Source organism: Bos taurus, chromosome 25, assembly GCF_002263795.3.
Source record: "Bos taurus isolate L1 Dominette 01449 registration number 42190680 breed Hereford chromosome 25, ARS-UCD2.0, whole genome shotgun sequence".
NCBI classification, from domain to species: Eukaryota; Metazoa; Chordata; class Mammalia; order Artiodactyla; family Bovidae; genus Bos; species Bos taurus.
The window spans coordinates 11,976,929-11,993,993 of NC_037352.1; the positions used below are offsets into that span (position 1 = coordinate 11,976,929).

Sequence of the window (17,065 nt, forward strand, 5' to 3'; positions counted from 1 at the left end):
AGATTACTTATTTTATCCTCATTTTACACCAAAAGAAATGGCAATATAAGAGGTTGAAATTACCAACATCTCATATACTCAGGTTCTGATTCCAAAGCCTACAGACTTTTCTGTCCCACTTTTGCACCATATACCAAACATTTTCAGAGCTCAGGGGCTTCCCAATGCCAAGTTCCCCAAGAAACCTATTCAGGGCTGAGTGTGGAGAAGGATGTAGGTTCTCCATGTGGGACTCCATGATTTCTTAGTTGGGGCTACTTCTCACACCAGCACTAATATGGCAAGAGTTGCCTCTACGACTATTTTTGTTGTTCAGTTATTAAGTTGTGTCTGACTCTTTGCAACACCATGAACCACAGCATGCCAGGCTTCACTGTCCTTCACTATCTCCCAGAGTTTGCTCAAACTCATGTCTATTGAGTCAGTGATGCCATCCAACCATTTCATCCTCTGATGTATGGTTCTCCTCCTGCCCCCAATCCCTCCCAGCATCAGGGTCTTTTCCAGTGGGTCAGCTCTTCACAGCAGGTGGCCAAATATTGGAGCTTCAGCTTTAGCATCAGTCCTTTCAATGAATATCCAGGGTTGATTTCCTTCAGGACTGACTACTTTGATTTCCTTGCAATCCAAGGGGACTCTCAGGAGTCTTCTTTAGCCCCACAGTTTGAAGGCATCAATTCTTTGGTGCTCAGCCTTCTTTCTTTTTTTATCTAGAACTTTTTGAGAGGATATCAACTTGCCAATTTATTGGCACACCTGCTTCATAATCAGTTTCCTGGGTTTGTCAGAAATAGGAAGCCTTAAATACATCCCTTGATCTGAGCTGACCTTAGACTAGTCCATTGGTTGGAAAGAGGAATATGGGGATAAATGGTTCTGAATGATGCTGGGGGTGCAGAACAATGGTGGGTGAGACTTTTAGCAAGAGACTAGAAGAGGGAAAAGAACTTCCACTCCTACTGTTGTCCTGATATTACCTGTGCTTTGCATTTTGATCATAATTTATTCACTGAATATTTATTGCGTATCTAATGTCTGTTAAGAACTAGGTTGGACATTGCTTATACAATGGTGGGCAAAAATCAGACCCGGGCTCTCTTTCTTGAAACTCTAGTGGAAGAATTAGACAATAATGAATGAACTGAATAAATAAATGTAGAAAGGCAGCTGTGACACATGCCCTGGAGAATGACCTATCATGGAGGGATATGACTTTGTCAAACTTTATATGAAGGAGGGGTGCTTGAGCTGGGAGGCAGCTGGAGATAAGAAAAATAAAGTGGGTAATCACTTATTTTTTAATTAAAAAAAAAAAAAAACAAACATTTGTACAGACAGCATGCTAGATACCAGGGCTGTATCTGTGGTTCTCAACTTGGGCTGTATATTAGAATCATCCAGGGAGGCTTGAAAAAAAATGCCTGGACCACGCCTTCAGAGATTCTGATGAAATTGTTTGGGGGAGGGATCCAGGAATCTGTAATTCCATAAAAATCATACACCATGATCAAGTGGGATTTATCTCAGGGATGCAAAGATTTTTCAGTATCTGCAAATCAATCAATGTGATACATCACATTAACAAACTGAAGAATAAAATCCACAAGGTCATCTAAATCAGTTCAGGTCAGTTGTTCAGTTGTGTCTGATTCTTTGCGACCCCATGGACTGCAGCACGTGAGGCTTCCCTGTCCATCACCAATTCCCGGAGTTTGCTCAAACTCATGTCCATTGAGTCAGTGATGGAAAAAAAAAAAAAAAAGCTTTTGATAAAACTCAACATCCATTTATGACAAAAACTCTCCAGAAAGTGGGCATAGAGGGAACATATCTCAACATAATAAAAACCGTAAATGACAAACCACAGCTAACATCATATTCAGTGGTGAAAAGCTGAAAGCATTTCTGCTAAAATCAGGAACAGGACAAGGATGCCCACTCTTGCCACTTTTATTCAACATAATATTGTGAGTCCTAGCCACAGCAATCAGACAAGAAAAAGAATTAAAAGGAACCTGATGCTTTTGAACTGTGGTGTTGGAGAAGACTCTTGAGAGTCCCTTGGACTGCAAGGAGATCCAACCAGTCCATTCTGAAGGAGATCAGCTTTGGGATTTCTTTGGAAGGAATGATGCTAAAGCTGAAAGTCCAGTACTTTGGCCACCTTATGCGAGGAGTTGACTCATTGGAAAAGACTCTGATGCTGGGAGGGATTGGGGGCAGGAGGAGAAGGGGACGACAGAGGATGAGATGGCTGGATGGCATCACTGACTCGATGGACGTGAGTCTGGGTGAACTCCGGGAGTTGGTGATGGACAGGGAGGCCTGGCATGCTGCGATTCATGGGGTCACAAAGAGTCGGACACGACTGAGCGACTGATCTGATCTGATCTGAAATTGGAAAAGAAGAAGTGAATGCTCTAAAAGTTCTCCCATGTGATTCCCACGCACTGCCAGCATGGAGAACCACTGAGCCACATTGATGGAAAGATAAGGTTTCTGCTCTCAAAGCACTCACAGTCTTGTGAGAGCAAATAGATGTGAAAATGGAAAATTATAAAACAGCACAGTCAGTGCTATGATAGAGAGAGCAGGGGTTGCTGAGGGAGCTGGGGGAATCAGGAAAGGGCACCTTAGCTTAGTCTTGAAAGATGAATATCAGAGCATCTGGTGTAAATGAAGGGTGAAGCATGTCAACTCCAACTTCTGGTTCTCTGACCAGCTCAGAGACCTTATTATAAATACTCAAAAGACTTGACAGTTCACAACACTTATCATATTTCTACTTTGACGTAATTTGTGGGATTGTTTGGTTACTTTCCATCCTCCCTAGCAGAATATCCACTCCATGAGGTCAGGGACTTTGTCTTTTTCTGATTCTCCCTTATATTTCCAGTGTCTGTCACCTGGCCCATGCCTATTTGATGAGTGACTAAACAAAGTTGCTTGGAGAGGTTTTGGTAGATGGTCAATTTTACATTTAGAAATATGCCTTTGGCTGCATAGGCTAGAGGAACATTTGGTAGATACAGCTGGAAGGACCTGTGGGTTAGCAGTTGTGCTGGGGAGAAGAGGAAGATGACATCAGCACCTGCTCCTGTGTTCCTGGCTTGAGTAACCAAAGAGTTGGTGTTCCCACTCTTGACAGATGGAAGAACCTGAAGAACAGACTGAGTGGTGTTGGTGTATTCAGGCTTGGCCACCTCGAGTGGGAGATGCCAGTGACTCTGTCCTGAAGATAACTGGATACATGAATTTTGAAGTCCAAGGAGATGGTGTCAGAGCAGCCTTCTGTTGGGACATTATGGCACCGGAAACCCAGAACTTTCCTCTAGAAGACAGCAGTTTTACTATTAACTTAAATAACTCATTCCCATGTCAGTAGCTATCCCATGGTTCCTTTTGGCATTGATATTCTGTGTCTGTATGCAGCTCTAGAATTCAAGGAGGAGGGGAGCATTCTCTTGAAAGATTGCATTATGCAGGGATGTTTGTATTAAACATGGACAGAAACCCAACCTAAACTGTATTGAGCCTAGAAATTAACATGTGGCTTCTTGGGGCATTGTGCTGAGGAATTTAAGTACAGGCTGCACCTACTAGGAAAGAGCTCAATGAGTGCTTTCTGCTACAGATGCAGAGGGGGGCAGGGGGGCATGTTTGTCTGTTCAGTCCTGAAAGCAAACCTTTCCCTCTGCAGCCTTCCAAAAGCATCAAATAGCATCTATTGGAATTAGGTTCTATTTTGGCACAGTCACTAGTTGTGAGTAACCTCAGTTAAATAATTTCACATGCCTTAGCTTGAAAGTTTCCTAGTCTGTCAAGCAGACGTCATAATCCCCATCTCTACCACCTCTTGTACTTGTTGAAAGGATCAAATGAGAAAATAAACGTAGAAGGGCAATGAGCTCCATGAATTTACATACAGTCATACATGGAACAGTATGAGATGTTAGAAGTGTGAATAAAAGAGCAGCACATTTTTCTGGGCTCCTGGGAGATGTAAGTTCAAAAGTTTATTGCTAACACGGTAATTTTAAAGGTATAGAGGCTCTCCTAATAAAAGAATTGTGAGAGAAAATAAAATGTAAAAGTCTCAGAAATTTATTAAATAAATTGAAAGAGAAGGAAAGGAAAGAAGGGAGAAGGGAAGGAAGGAAGAAACAACCAAAAAATAAACAGTCATTCAGTGCTCTAAAGTGTAATGAATGAAGTGGACATTGGTATACTTCTTTTGTAGCATAGATGTCAATATGTATGAAGGGCCTTAATAATGTTTGTGCCCTTTGGCCAAGTAATTCTACTTCAGATAAGTCATCTCAGGGCTGGATAGTAACTATTTCAGGCTATGTAACCTATGCAGTCTCTGTCACAAGTACTCAAATCTACTACTGCAGAGCAAAAGACCACAGACAGTAGGTAACAGAATGGGTCTGGGGATGATTCCAGTAAAACTATTTACAAAAACTGGTGGGAGCTAGATTGATCTATGGGTTATAGTTTTCCATCATCTGATATAGATTGAAAGATATTTTAAGAAAGATTTTCCTTTCAAAATCCTAAATACAAAGAGAGCTTTGGTCTAGAAAATTCTCATTTCAGCCTCATTTATATTAGCAAAATGTTGGCACCACTCGAATGTTCATCAATAGGACAATTGATTGATTTTTGTAGTTCTGCTCACTGAAATACCTCACTCTAAATAGGTATTAGAATGCTCTTTGTTAATGATTCATAAAAATATGAAGAAATGCTTGTTAGAAAGTTACATGGGAAATTATAATTATTCATAACAATGATGATAATAATGGTGACCAACATCTAAGCACATTGCATGTCATATCACTTAACCCACTAAACAAACCTATAAAGTAGCCTTTTTATTGAAGCCAGTTTCCTGATGCAGATGCTGATGGTAATAAAAGTTATTTATATCAAAGTTACACTGCTAGTATGTGTCAGAAGTGGGATTTGAACACCGGTCTGCTTAACTGCTGAAAGCAAAAACTAACGCACTAATACAAATTCCAAATGAAGCTGTTGAGAAAACCAAGAGAAAATATATACAAGTATTGATATCGATTGTTTTGTGCAGTAGCTGATAGATATGGATATTTCTCAGTGTGTTCAATATTTTCTCTAATGAGGAGGTATCATTTTCATAATGATGAAACAACACTGGTATTTTATGAGAAAGGCAAGGAGGGCAGAGTGTTAGGTGTGACGGTGAGGGAAGAAGGATCAAGGTGGGGGAAGCTAGAGATTCCACTGGGGACGCCCTCACCTTCTTGGTCGTGGTCTTGTTTGTGAAAAACACATGGCCCTGTCTTCCTTCCTTCTGTCTGCTCCAGCTGGTGTTTCTAGTGTGTGTCTCGTTGGACTGTTGGCCCACTGAGATGCTGTTCTTGGGTTGACCTGGCCGATCCCTAACTGTCTTTCTCTCTCTCTCCTCTCTCTCCCTCTCTCTGCTCTCTCTTCCCCTCCTTCGTCCACCTACCTGTCCCATTGTACAGCCGACAAGGTAAACGATGACTTCTACTCCAAGCGACGGCACCTGGCTGAGCTGGCTGCCAAGGGGAACTTACCTCTGCACCCTGTAAGAGTGGAGGATGAGCCACGGGCTTTCAGCCCTGAGCACGGCCCCGCCAAGCAGAATGGACAGAAGTCCCGCACCAACAAGACGCCCCCCCACCCCCTGGCCTACAACTCCACTGCCAACTTTAAGAGCTGGGACCCCAAGGATCAGTCTCTCCGGCGGCAACAGGCTTATGGGAACAAGGGCAAGCTTGGCACGGCCGAGTCAGGATCCAGCGACCCCTTGGGGACTCGCACCCCACACTACCCACCCCCACAGCCATACTTCATCACCAACAGCAAAACGGAAGTGACTGTCTGAGGTGTCGCCACAGGGGACATCCTGGAGACCACACTCAACTGAGAGAGGCAAAAAATACCCCAGCCCACGTCTTCCCTGTCCCCCGCCAGCACACCCACCTACACACTCACCCTCCACACCAACTGACGATAAACCTACTGGTGACATGGAATCATGCTTTTCCTGTGTCCTGCCTAATGTGTGTCGGCGGGCAGCTGAGCAAGACTGGAGCGTGGACGGTCCACGGTACAGCCAAGGGGTAACTGAGACACCCTCTTTGAACTTCAGGGCTGAGGTGGATGACTCACACGCCCAAACCATGGGGCTGATTTTTTTCTTTTCCTCCTAACTTGAAACTGAAATCCATGATGAAAAAAAGGTAGCACAATTTAGAGAAATTGTCCAGTTGAGCACATATACCATTTACCACATGTTGTCTGTTTCTGGGTGAAAAAGTGAGAAAAGGGTGGGGTAGAGAAAAGGGGTCGTGTGTGCCTGTGATAAGCATTTCCTAATCCCAGAAAGTAGTGATATGGACACAGAACTTTGCTAAGCATGAGGAGTAACTGGACCCCACCACCACCACCATGCTTTTAGTACTTTTCATATCAAGGTTGGAAGCAAAAACAACATACACTCAAACTCACAAAAAATGAACAGACCCTGAACCCACCTACAGTGATGGGAAAGAGAGGACATTTTTAGACAACTCCCATAAAGACCATGGAAATGGGAGGGGTAGGCTTGTGTGGAAGGAAGAGGGTCCAGAGGGTCTTCAATAACTATTTTTTAAAAAAGAAAAATACAATAGAATCCCACTACCAAACAGACAAGAACAGCAAAGTAATTTTTGTCCAACATTTTCAAGACCTAGGAAATCAACAACGTCAGCAAGAACAAACAAAATTCACAGTTGAGATGTCAACGAGAGGCGAGAAGGGGACACAGAGCCTGTGATTTCTGGCATTGCCCCCTTGCCTCTGAGACAAGAAACAGACACAAAATCCAGTCCTCTGTTAACTGTCTATCCCTGACTCCCTTCCCTTTCAGCCTGTTGCTGCCGCCGCCGCTGCCAAATTTCAACTGCTTTGGACTGAAAATGTCATAAGCGTGGGTGGTGCCTTCAATGTGTCACTGTTGAATGACAGTCTTGTTTCTCAAGTGCAACCTGTGTTCTTTTACCTTCCTCCCTCCTGTCTTTCTGCAGTAGTAGAAGTTGTTTCCATCTTCCTTTTGTTGGTGAGCCCACCCCATCACACACTCTGAGGGGGCTGTTGCAACTTGCAAAGACCAAGACCTCCTTACCACCCACACCCTCAAAACTCCATGAGTCCCATGATCTTTTAGCTCCCCAAGCATTTCTGGGTCCCATCATTCCCACTGTCCCTCCAAACCGCCTCCCCAGATACTGTGGTACATTCATCCCCGACTCATGATCCCCCAAGGTGGGTGTTCAGATTGGTTCTCATAGCTAACGGATGTCCCAACAAAGACAGTTTTCCTACTAGTTTGATTTATTTGGTGGTGGTGGTTTAGTCATTAAGTCACATCCGACTCTTGCTACCCCATGGACTGTAGCCTGCCAGGTTACTCCATCCATGGGTTTTCCCAGGCAAGAATATGGAGTGGGTTGCCATTTCCTTCTCCAGGAGATCTTCCCCACCCAGGGATCAAACTTGCATTTCCTGCATTGGCAGGCAGATTCTTTACCACTGAACCATGAAGGAAGCTGATTTGTTTAGTGGAAGTCCAAAGAGGGGAACTGACACAGAAGAGATTTGCATTCAAGGTGAGAAGTTTTCAATCTATCCCTCAAGGGCTTGGCTAATTAACAGGAGCCTCGGATAGACCCCTAGGTCTTTGTCAGAAACTAAATGTGGTCTGGTCCAACAAGACCCTTCCTGGAATGCTGGATTTCAGCATTCTGCCTCCCCATCTCTGCACTCTGACGTCATGGGATCAGGGAAACCAGCTGTTAATTCCTTAGTCCTGGCTGATCTGGGGATGTGCACCATGCATTTTATCCCTCTGGGCTTTAGTCTTCCATTTGCTACGTGGGGAACTGGGGAGAGATCAAGATTTTCAAGCTTTCTGAAAATGAAAAAATGAAATCGTGCCCAGAAGCCCTCCTGTTGGATCCCTGTGCAGACCGAGGCTCTGTGCTAGACGAAGCAGGGATGGGGGTTTCAGTGCTTGTTTTCTCAGCCTCTTGGCTGAAATCCCAGTGCTCCCCACTGTAGAGTAAACACCACGGGGCTTGGTCAGTGTCTCCTTGATGTTATCTGTGTACTTGCAACACACTTTTGGCATGTCTGTGTGTCCCTGTCACAATACTTGTTCCTAAATTGATGCATTTTTGGTAACATTTAAATGACCACATAAACAGCATTCTCATGCACTTAAAAAAGAATCAGCCAGAAAACAGCACTGATACTTAAGATGAGAAGAGATCAACATTTGTTAAACATATACACAACAACCATCTAGCATTAAATACACAGAACTCCAAGACATTTCTGACAAAGGAAGGTCTCAGACTCATTTCTTTCCAAGTGGGCATGGAGGGAAATGCATAGTTATTTATAATATGAGGGCCATTTTTCATGCGTATAGTATTTTCTATGTCTTATGGGTTTTCATTATTAGTGTTCTAACTTCAATAAATAAGTTGTTTAAAGTCAGATTTAGAGAATATTAGACCTTCCCTTGTAATCCTCAGTGACATTTGTTTAGTATATGGCTCTATGTGTCCTGAGTCTAGTGGCTTTGAATTAAGAATGTATAAAAAGTGCTGGTGTTAGAATCAGTGGAGCAGGAAGTGTTATTTGCTAACATTACCCCAGAGACCTGCTTAATTTTAGTGATAAATCGGTGCATTTTTACTACATTTACCTTTTGAAAGGAAAACTTCCTGCCAGTATCATAAATAGAAAACCAGTATTCCTCAGTGGCAGCCATCCTAAACAGGAAGTAAGTGTAAAACTATTAAGTTCTAATTACAGACTTGCCCGTGGAAGGGTTTGAGCCTGGCCTTTGCTGCCCCCTTTTCTTCCTTCTTTCCCTCCTCTCTTCCTCTCCCCTTTTCTTTATTGCTAGTGTTGTTTTTCAATCGCTTAGTCGTGTCTGACTCTGCGACCCCATGGACTGTAGCCCGCCAGGCTCCTCTGTCTGTGGGATTTCCCAGGCAAGCATACTGAAGTGGGTTGCTATTTCCTTCTCCAAGGGATCTTCCTGATCCAGGGATCGAACCCATGTTTCCTGCTAGCAAGCGGACTCTTTACCACTGAGCCATCAGGGAGGCCCTTTTATTTATTAAAAACAGATTAGCAGACATTCAAGAGTTGCTGAAGATATTCTAGCCCCCAGTGGAGACTTTCTCTTTGAAGTAATCAAATGGACTGACGAAAGTGAAAAGGGAATCATTTCCCACGTGACAATGTTAATTAGTGCCCTATGCATGTACTACTTAAATTTGTCTTGCATTTGCTAGTGGTATACAGCACATACTTCAGGAAATACAGGATTGGCTCATTTGGTGAGGTTTCCTTCAGCTCAGAAGTTCTCTCCTTTCTAGTCTCCCACTTAGCTGGTTTCTGCTCTCTGCCCTCAATCCCTTTCGTGTGACCTTTACCCCAGCCCTGATTAAGGACCTTTCTTGGTCTCTGAATCTACAGGATGTATTTGTCATGTTCCTTCTCTTCCGAGTAAACTGCCTCCAGTGAATTGTTAGTCGGGAGTCTGCAGTTATAGTTTTGGCAGTGAAATTGCAGCATGGTCCATAAGAAGCAGCAGTAGTGAGAATCCAAGAACAGTATTGGGTTGGCCAAAATTTTCCTTTGGGTTTTTCCGTGAGGTGTTACGAACTTTGTGGCAAGCCCAATGCTTAGCCTCGTTACCTTCCTCTTGGCTTTGGGAGCTGAACTTGTCGGGGGAGTGAGGAAGTTTCAACAGGGAAGTTTGTTTTTTGGCTTCTTCTAGGGACAGTGGACAGACCTTTTGATACTGAAAGGTTACCCTGAAGGATGACCTGTAAAACTATGATGGCCATGTATCAGCAAGGATCCTCTAGCTAGAGTGGGGAAACTTAGAAGACGGAAACCAGAACAAAGCAGGGAGACTACCTTCTCATCCCATGCCCTGGCACTTCCTCTACGTACTCTTAGCTACTCCCCCACTTCCAACCCAATGGGACAAGAATCTGACTTCTCTTTGCCCTCCCAGAATATCTCATCCTTCATCTGCCTTGGGCTCCACCTGGCATCCCCATCTAACTCTCCCCAGGTTTTTTTTTGTGTGTGTAAATGGAGCATATTTTATGTGCAAATATTTTAGTAACCGTATGTTCTGCAAGTAAACCTGTGTTAATACTTGTCAACAACTGCAGAGTTTATGATACCAATAATACTTCCTACAATGATGAAAAAAACATTTGTTTGTTTTCTAAGAATGTTTATTTGTAAACATATGTATTCACTATATTAATATGAATTTCTTACCTGGCAATAAAATTGATTATATGTGATGCTGTTGGGTTTACCATGTATCTTTCTAGGGCCCTACATCCTGATCTGAGTTTTCACCAATGAACAGCAGTATTGAGAGCTAAATGTTTAATACTCTAAATATATGGGAAATCATTACAGGTAAAGGATAATTTTAATTAACTGTGACATTTTCTGGGAGAGTTTGAAAGGTTTGGGGAAGAGTCTATCCTATCTCTTAGTTCATGTCCTGCCTTGAAATGTATAACACAGATCAATTTCTATTATCATCACTAAATCTATTCTTCATGGTCAGGAATCTTGCTGAGGTTTGCACATTTGTTGTTACCAGTGACTAGGTTTGTAAAAGACACAAATATTGAAAAAGTATGGGGGACTGGATTCTTCTACTATATACTGAATTTCATTTCCTGTCTGGCTTCCAATAGCATTAAGTTTGAATGCTCAGGTAGAAATCTGCCTTAATGTGGTTCTACAAGGGTGGGATTCTGAGAGAAGGATTTGGTGCGAGGAGTTTGGGATGTGAAGGGAACACTGGTAAGGGGTGAGAAGGTGAAAGAAACATAGGAAGGAAACCAGCCCATAAAAGATGCTCGATCATGTCAGCTACCACTCTGAGTGACTAGAGTTTAATGCTTCAGGGAAACTGGGAGAATTATCCCACCCAAGTGGGCATGGAGCTGGGGTGGTCACACACCAACTCCCATCAGACATCATTTGAGCATTGCTTTCAAGGGGTGTTTATGCTCGCACAGTCCCAGGCCATCATGTGCAAGGACAGAGAAAGCCCCATACATAGGGATGGTAGGGTGAGAAGGCTTGGAAGAGAGAACAGAACAAGGCAGGGGGGGCTGTCTTTTCTCCACTCATGCATGTGTGCATGCTCAGTCGCTCAGTCATGTCCCACTCTTTGTGGCCCCAGGGACCATAGCCCACCAGGCTCCTCTGCCCATGGGATTTCCCTTGAAAGAATACTGGAGTGTGTTGCCATTTCCTCCTCCAGCGGATCTTCCCAACCCAGGAATCGAACCTGGATCTCCTGTGGCTCCTGCGTGGGCAGGTGGATTTCATTACCAATGAGCCACCTGGAAAGCCCTTCCCCACCCACGCCCTGACACTAATGGGAAGTCTTAAAGACACAGGGATGGGGGCGGGGGCTCACAGGAGCTGTTCATACCCAGATGTCTAGAATCTCCTGGGAATGAAGCTTCCACCCTCTGGATAGTTGGAGAAGTTGTCCATAAGGATTGTGGACCCCAAACTGCAGTCAGAGTGAGGGTCCTCAGTTCTGGAATCTGGGATCCTTCACTGGTCATGGGTCACTTGGTATCTCTCAGAGCAGATGTTGTGGCTTTCTCTCTGGGACATAGCTGTGGTCATCAGAGAAGCCTGGGTGGCAGAGGATGCTTTTCCAGTACTCCGGAACTGTTCAGATCTGTGGAGGCACTAAGCAGCACACCCCTTCCCCACAGATGCTGTCCTAGGACAGAGACTCATACTTCTGTGGGCGGTGGGAGGCAGTGACAGACTCTTCCATTAGTGAATCTTGGTTACAAAACACAGATGATAACAACCACGCCCACCTTATAAATTATATTTGTAGAGCTCTCAGGATGAGCCAGAGAAGGCAATGGCAACCCACTCCAGTACTCTTGCCTGGAAAATCCCACAGACAGAGGAGCCTGGTAGGCTGCAGTCCATGGAGTCCCTAAGAGTCAGGCACAACTGAGTGACTTCACTTTCACTTTTCACTTTTATGCACTGGAGAAGGAAATGGCAACCCACTCCAGTGTTCTTGCCTGGAGAATCCCAGGGACCGGGGAGCCTGGTGGGCTTCTGTCTATGGGGTCGCACAGAGTCAGACACGACTGAAGTGACTTAGCCGCAGCAGGATGAGCCACTGCTGAAGACTAGATGGGACTGTCATACTGGACCCTCACAACTGCATAAGGTAGGCACTATTAGCTTTGGAAGTGAGAGATTTATCTAAAACTTGAGTTGTTGTTTAGTCGCTAAGTGGAGTCCAACTCTTTGACTCCATGGACTGCAACCCACTAGGTTCCTCAGTCCATGGGATTTTCCAGGCAGGAACACTGGAGTGGATTGCCATTTCTTTCTCCAGGGGATCTTCCCAGCCCAGGGATCAAACCCACGTCTTCTGCATTAGCAGGCTGATTCTTTGCCACTGAGCCACCAGGGAAACCCAAAACTTGAGTAGTTTTGTGAAAGCCACTCAATTATTAAGTAGTAGAACTAGGATTTGAACTCCAGACTTCATGCTTTAACTCCTACACAGTAGTGCTCATTTGCATGAGGCTGTGAGTCAGCGGGGAAACTTGATAAAAATAATGATTTCCAAGCTCTGTCAGTCTGAATGGGGCCCTGGATTCAGTGTTTGTAAGAGACACTGCCTCTTCATAGTGTAGTGACAACTGGACCACCCCCAAGATGCATTTGTACGATGCCAGTTTCCTGATCATCCAATATCTGTGGGCTCATCCTGTGGACTTTGGGATGCAGGAGGAAATAGAATGAAGATGTGTGCTTCCAAAGAGAGGGACCTTCACCTTTCAGTTTCATGTCCAATGTTGGAAGGTCGTGTTCTCTAATGGACAGAGGACTGACTCTTGAAGAGCTGGTTGCTGGTATTGATTCCAGTACTAATTTGCCATGTGCTCTGAGCCCTGAAAATAGCCCACTTGGGACTCTGTTTCTTCATCCCAAGAAGGAAGAAGCTGGGATGGATAATCTCCAATTCTGCTGTCTCACTCGACTGAATGGTCTTCCTCCCCATCACTGTGTCATTTGGTATCATTAGTAGCATTGACTCCCTTCTTAGTTCCAAAGTTTGCTCCTAGATAAATAAGATTTTGCTGGGTGTAATAACAATCACTATGGTGGTGACATTTGTGCACTGAGCACTTGCTCTGTACCTTAGCCCTATGCTAAGCTGTTTTCATTGCTCCAACAGTTATGTGGGCCTTCCCAGGTGGCGCAGTGATAAAAGAATCTGCCCACCAGTGCAGGAGACGCTAGAGATGTGGGTTTGATCCCTGGGTTGGGAAGATTCTGGAATAGGAAATGGCAACCCACTCCAGTTTTCTTGCCTGGAAAATACTATGGACAGAGGAGCCTGATGGGCTACAGTCCATGGGGTTGCAAAGAGTCAGACATGACTGAATGTGCACGCACACACACACACACATACACATCATCTATGTGCTATGGTGGAGGTTCTTAACTTTTTATGAGTCATGGACCCCTTTGATGGTCTGGTGACACCTACAATCCTTTCTTAAAACAATGGTTTTTAAATGCATAGAACAAAATGCATAGGATTACAAAATAAACCTATCATGTGGAAATAACACTGATGAAAATATTTTAAAATCCACATGTCATATAGTAATATATTCAATTTTTAACTCATGAATTCAATAACAAGACCTAATGACAAGTTTCAATATGCACTAAGCACAAACAATCCTTTGAGCTCTCTGCTACCCCTGCAATTTGACAATATCTGTTCTTCTGTTGGTGACATCATCACCAATTGAGGGACATACTACATTTCAATGATAGGCTAGTGAACTGAACGTAAAGATGTCATTTTGTACCATCCAAGTTCCCAGACCCACTAAATTCTATCTATAGATCCCCTCGATGGTCTGCAGGTCTGGGTTAAGCTCTCATGGATTCATGGGACTTGGAGCTACTTACCTATTTTCTCCATACTTCTGTTTTCTCATCTTTTAAAAATAAGAACAATTAGAATATATTTATTAATGGCTGTTATGAGAAATAAAACAATAGATTAAAAAGCATTGATTAACTCAGTAAACACTTGAGTTGGCTTCTCTTATCATGATTATTATTTCAGTGAATCCTCATGACAACCCTAGGAAATAGCATTTTATTATTCACCACTCCCAGAGGAAACAGGCTCAGAGAGATTTCATGCTGTGTGCTCAGTTGCTCAGTCATGTCTGACTCTGCACCCCCATGGACTGTAGCCCACCAGGCTCCTCTATCCATGGAATTCTCCAGGCAAGAATACTGGAGTGGGTTGTCATTTCCTACTCCAGGGGATCTTTCCAACCCAGGATCAAACCTGTATCTCTTGAGTCTCCTGCATTGGCAGGCGAATTCACTAGCAAGCCCTGGGAAGCCCCACAGAGAGATTACATTTGCACAAAGTCGCACAATAAGTCAGTGCCAGGGCTGAAGGAAATCCAGATCTTTGTGATGGAAACTCAAGTTCTTGACCACATACCACAGGGTATACTTTTTTTTTTTTTGCAATTAAATGTCCTCACAACTCCCTGGAATGAGGCCAGTCAGACCCTGGGGTGTCTCCCAGTAAAGTTTCCAGTGTTTATCCCCTCCCCAAGGAAAATGGCAGGTTTCAGAAATTCAGGAAGCTCTTGTCAGATTTATGTGAGGACCATTTATTTAAAGGCATATTGGAGACAGTTTCTAATAATGTCCTCCCATTCAAAATAAGCTCTCCCGAGCCCCAGTGCTTAGCAGATTCCAATTACAGGCACCTCACTGTCCTGGAAATTTTAAGGTTCTTTGATTTAAAAACTCAATCCCTTTAGAAATATATTTATCACCTAAAACTGAAATAAGTATGTCTTATCAATTCAGACATTCTCAGTCTTGAAAGATATAATAATCATCATAATGATAATAATAGCAACAATTCCTTCTGGTATCAATTCTGGTAACAATTCCTTCTGGTTTAGGCACTACGCATGCATTGCCTTGTTTCCTCCTTTCTACAGTCCTCTGAGGAAGAGGCATCAATCCCCTTTTTGAGATGAAGAAAACTGAGGCTCAGAGAGGTGGAATGACTCATCCAAGATCTTACATGATTGGCAGGGTTGAAATCGAAACCTAGATTTTTATGATTCCAAAGCCGACGTTATCACAACAATCCACATTCTTGCATGATCCATATTTGTGCTTGCTACCTTTGGGATAAATAATTGGGAACTCTAATGCAAACTAAAATTGTTCCAAGGAGATACAGTTAAGTCCGGGGAAAACAGACTCCTCTGGCTCAGGCAGTATCCACTGGTCAATATTCATCCTATGAGTTGTCACTGAGCTAGAGGCGTTGAACTTGGCCTGATGCCGCCTCGGTTGATGACTCTGTCCTTCACGTCCTCAAATCTGTTCTCTGACAAAACAGACTTGATCTTCAGAACGCTTTAGGGTCTGTGAGGTGGAAAGAAAACAGGGCCAGAAGGGGCAAGCAGATCAGAAACTAGGAATTTTAACTTAGTATGCCTTCATTTTGAATGACCTTGCAAAAGTCACTTCCCCTCTCTAGGAGCAATCTTTTGGATAAGAGTAGGACCTCTGAAGTTCAAGGATCCACGTCTGAATCCAAGTGGGCATAATAATAGCATCTGTCGGAGAGTTATTATGAGAATGAAATGAGGCAATTTAGATAAAGCTCTGAGCACAGCTCACAGGTAATGTTTTCAGTATTTTAAAACCTCATTCAGAAATTATCATATACCCAGGCTCTGCAGAAGGGATTAGAAGAAATATCACACTTCTTTACTTTGGGTGAGACATATCTGAACCTCACTGGTGCTTTTTCCTCCAATTCTTTGGCTGTTGGAGATGCCATGAGCATGGCAAGGAGCTAATTTTACTGCAGATCCAATTAGATATAATTATGATGAATTTAAAAAATGGGAAAGAAAATAAATTTTTGCTCAATGTGGTTTTTTTGGTAGGAGGAATTTTTGAGATCTAGAGGTCTACAGGGGATAAGTCATAATTAAAGAGAACCATGGTAGTAAATATGGTTGTGAACTCCTGGCTTTAGAGTCACTATCAATTGCAGCTCAGTTGCTCAGTCGTGTACAACCCTTTGCGACCCCATGGACTGGGGCCCACCAGGCTCCTCTGTCCATGGAATTTTCCAGGCGAGAATACTGGAGTGGGTTGCCATTTCCTTCTCCAGGGAATCTTCCCAACTCAGGGATCGAACCCATCAGTTGCAGAACAACTATGCAATTACTCCAAAATTTAGCTTTAAAAACAGCACACATTTATTGTCAAGAGTCAAGAATCTGAGCACGGCCTAGTGACATCCTATGAGTCTGCAGTTAACGTTTCAGCCAAGTTTAAAGTCTCATCTGAAGGCTCATGAGGGGAATGATCTGCTTGTAAGCTCAGTTCCTCTAAGATTGTTGGACTGAGGGCTCTGGTCAATAAATGTCCCCTGTTACCGTCACCACAACCACCACCATCATCTTTTTTTTTTATCATTTACTTTTATGTGTTTATTTACTTGGCAACACCATGGTAAAGAATCTGCCTGAAATATGGAAGACCCAGATTCGATGTCTGGGTTGGGAAGATCCCCTGGAGAAGGGCATGGCAACCCACTCCAGTATTCTTGCCTGGAGAATCCCATGGACAGAGGAGCCTGGTGAGCTATAGTCCACAAGATGACTAAGAGTCAGACACGACTGAGCGACTAGCACTTCCACTTGCACCAGGTCTTAGCTGTGGCATGTTGGATCCTTCAGCTGTGGCATGTGGGATCCAGTCCTTTCCTCCAGAGATTGAATCAGGGTCCCCCACATTGCGAGTGTGGAGTCCCAGCCACTGGACCACCAGGGTGGCCCCCATCATCATCATCTTAATTAACGAAACTTCTACT

General features: G+C 43.7%; 1 protein-coding gene across 3 annotated transcripts in view; it reads left to right on the forward strand.

Moving 5' to 3' along the window:
- The window catches only part of SHISA9 (shisa family member 9), a 525,155-nt gene that overhangs the window by 343,684 nt on the left and 164,406 nt on the right, over positions 1–17,065 (forward strand). For 2 of the 3 annotated variants that reach the window (XM_005224678.3, XM_005224679.3), the window contains one exon: positions 5,514–10,397. In XM_005224678.3, coding sequence (XP_005224735.1) covers positions 5,514–5,896 — 383 coding nt within the window. In that variant the 3' untranslated portion in view covers positions 5,897–10,397. 3 annotated transcript variants of the gene reach the window in all.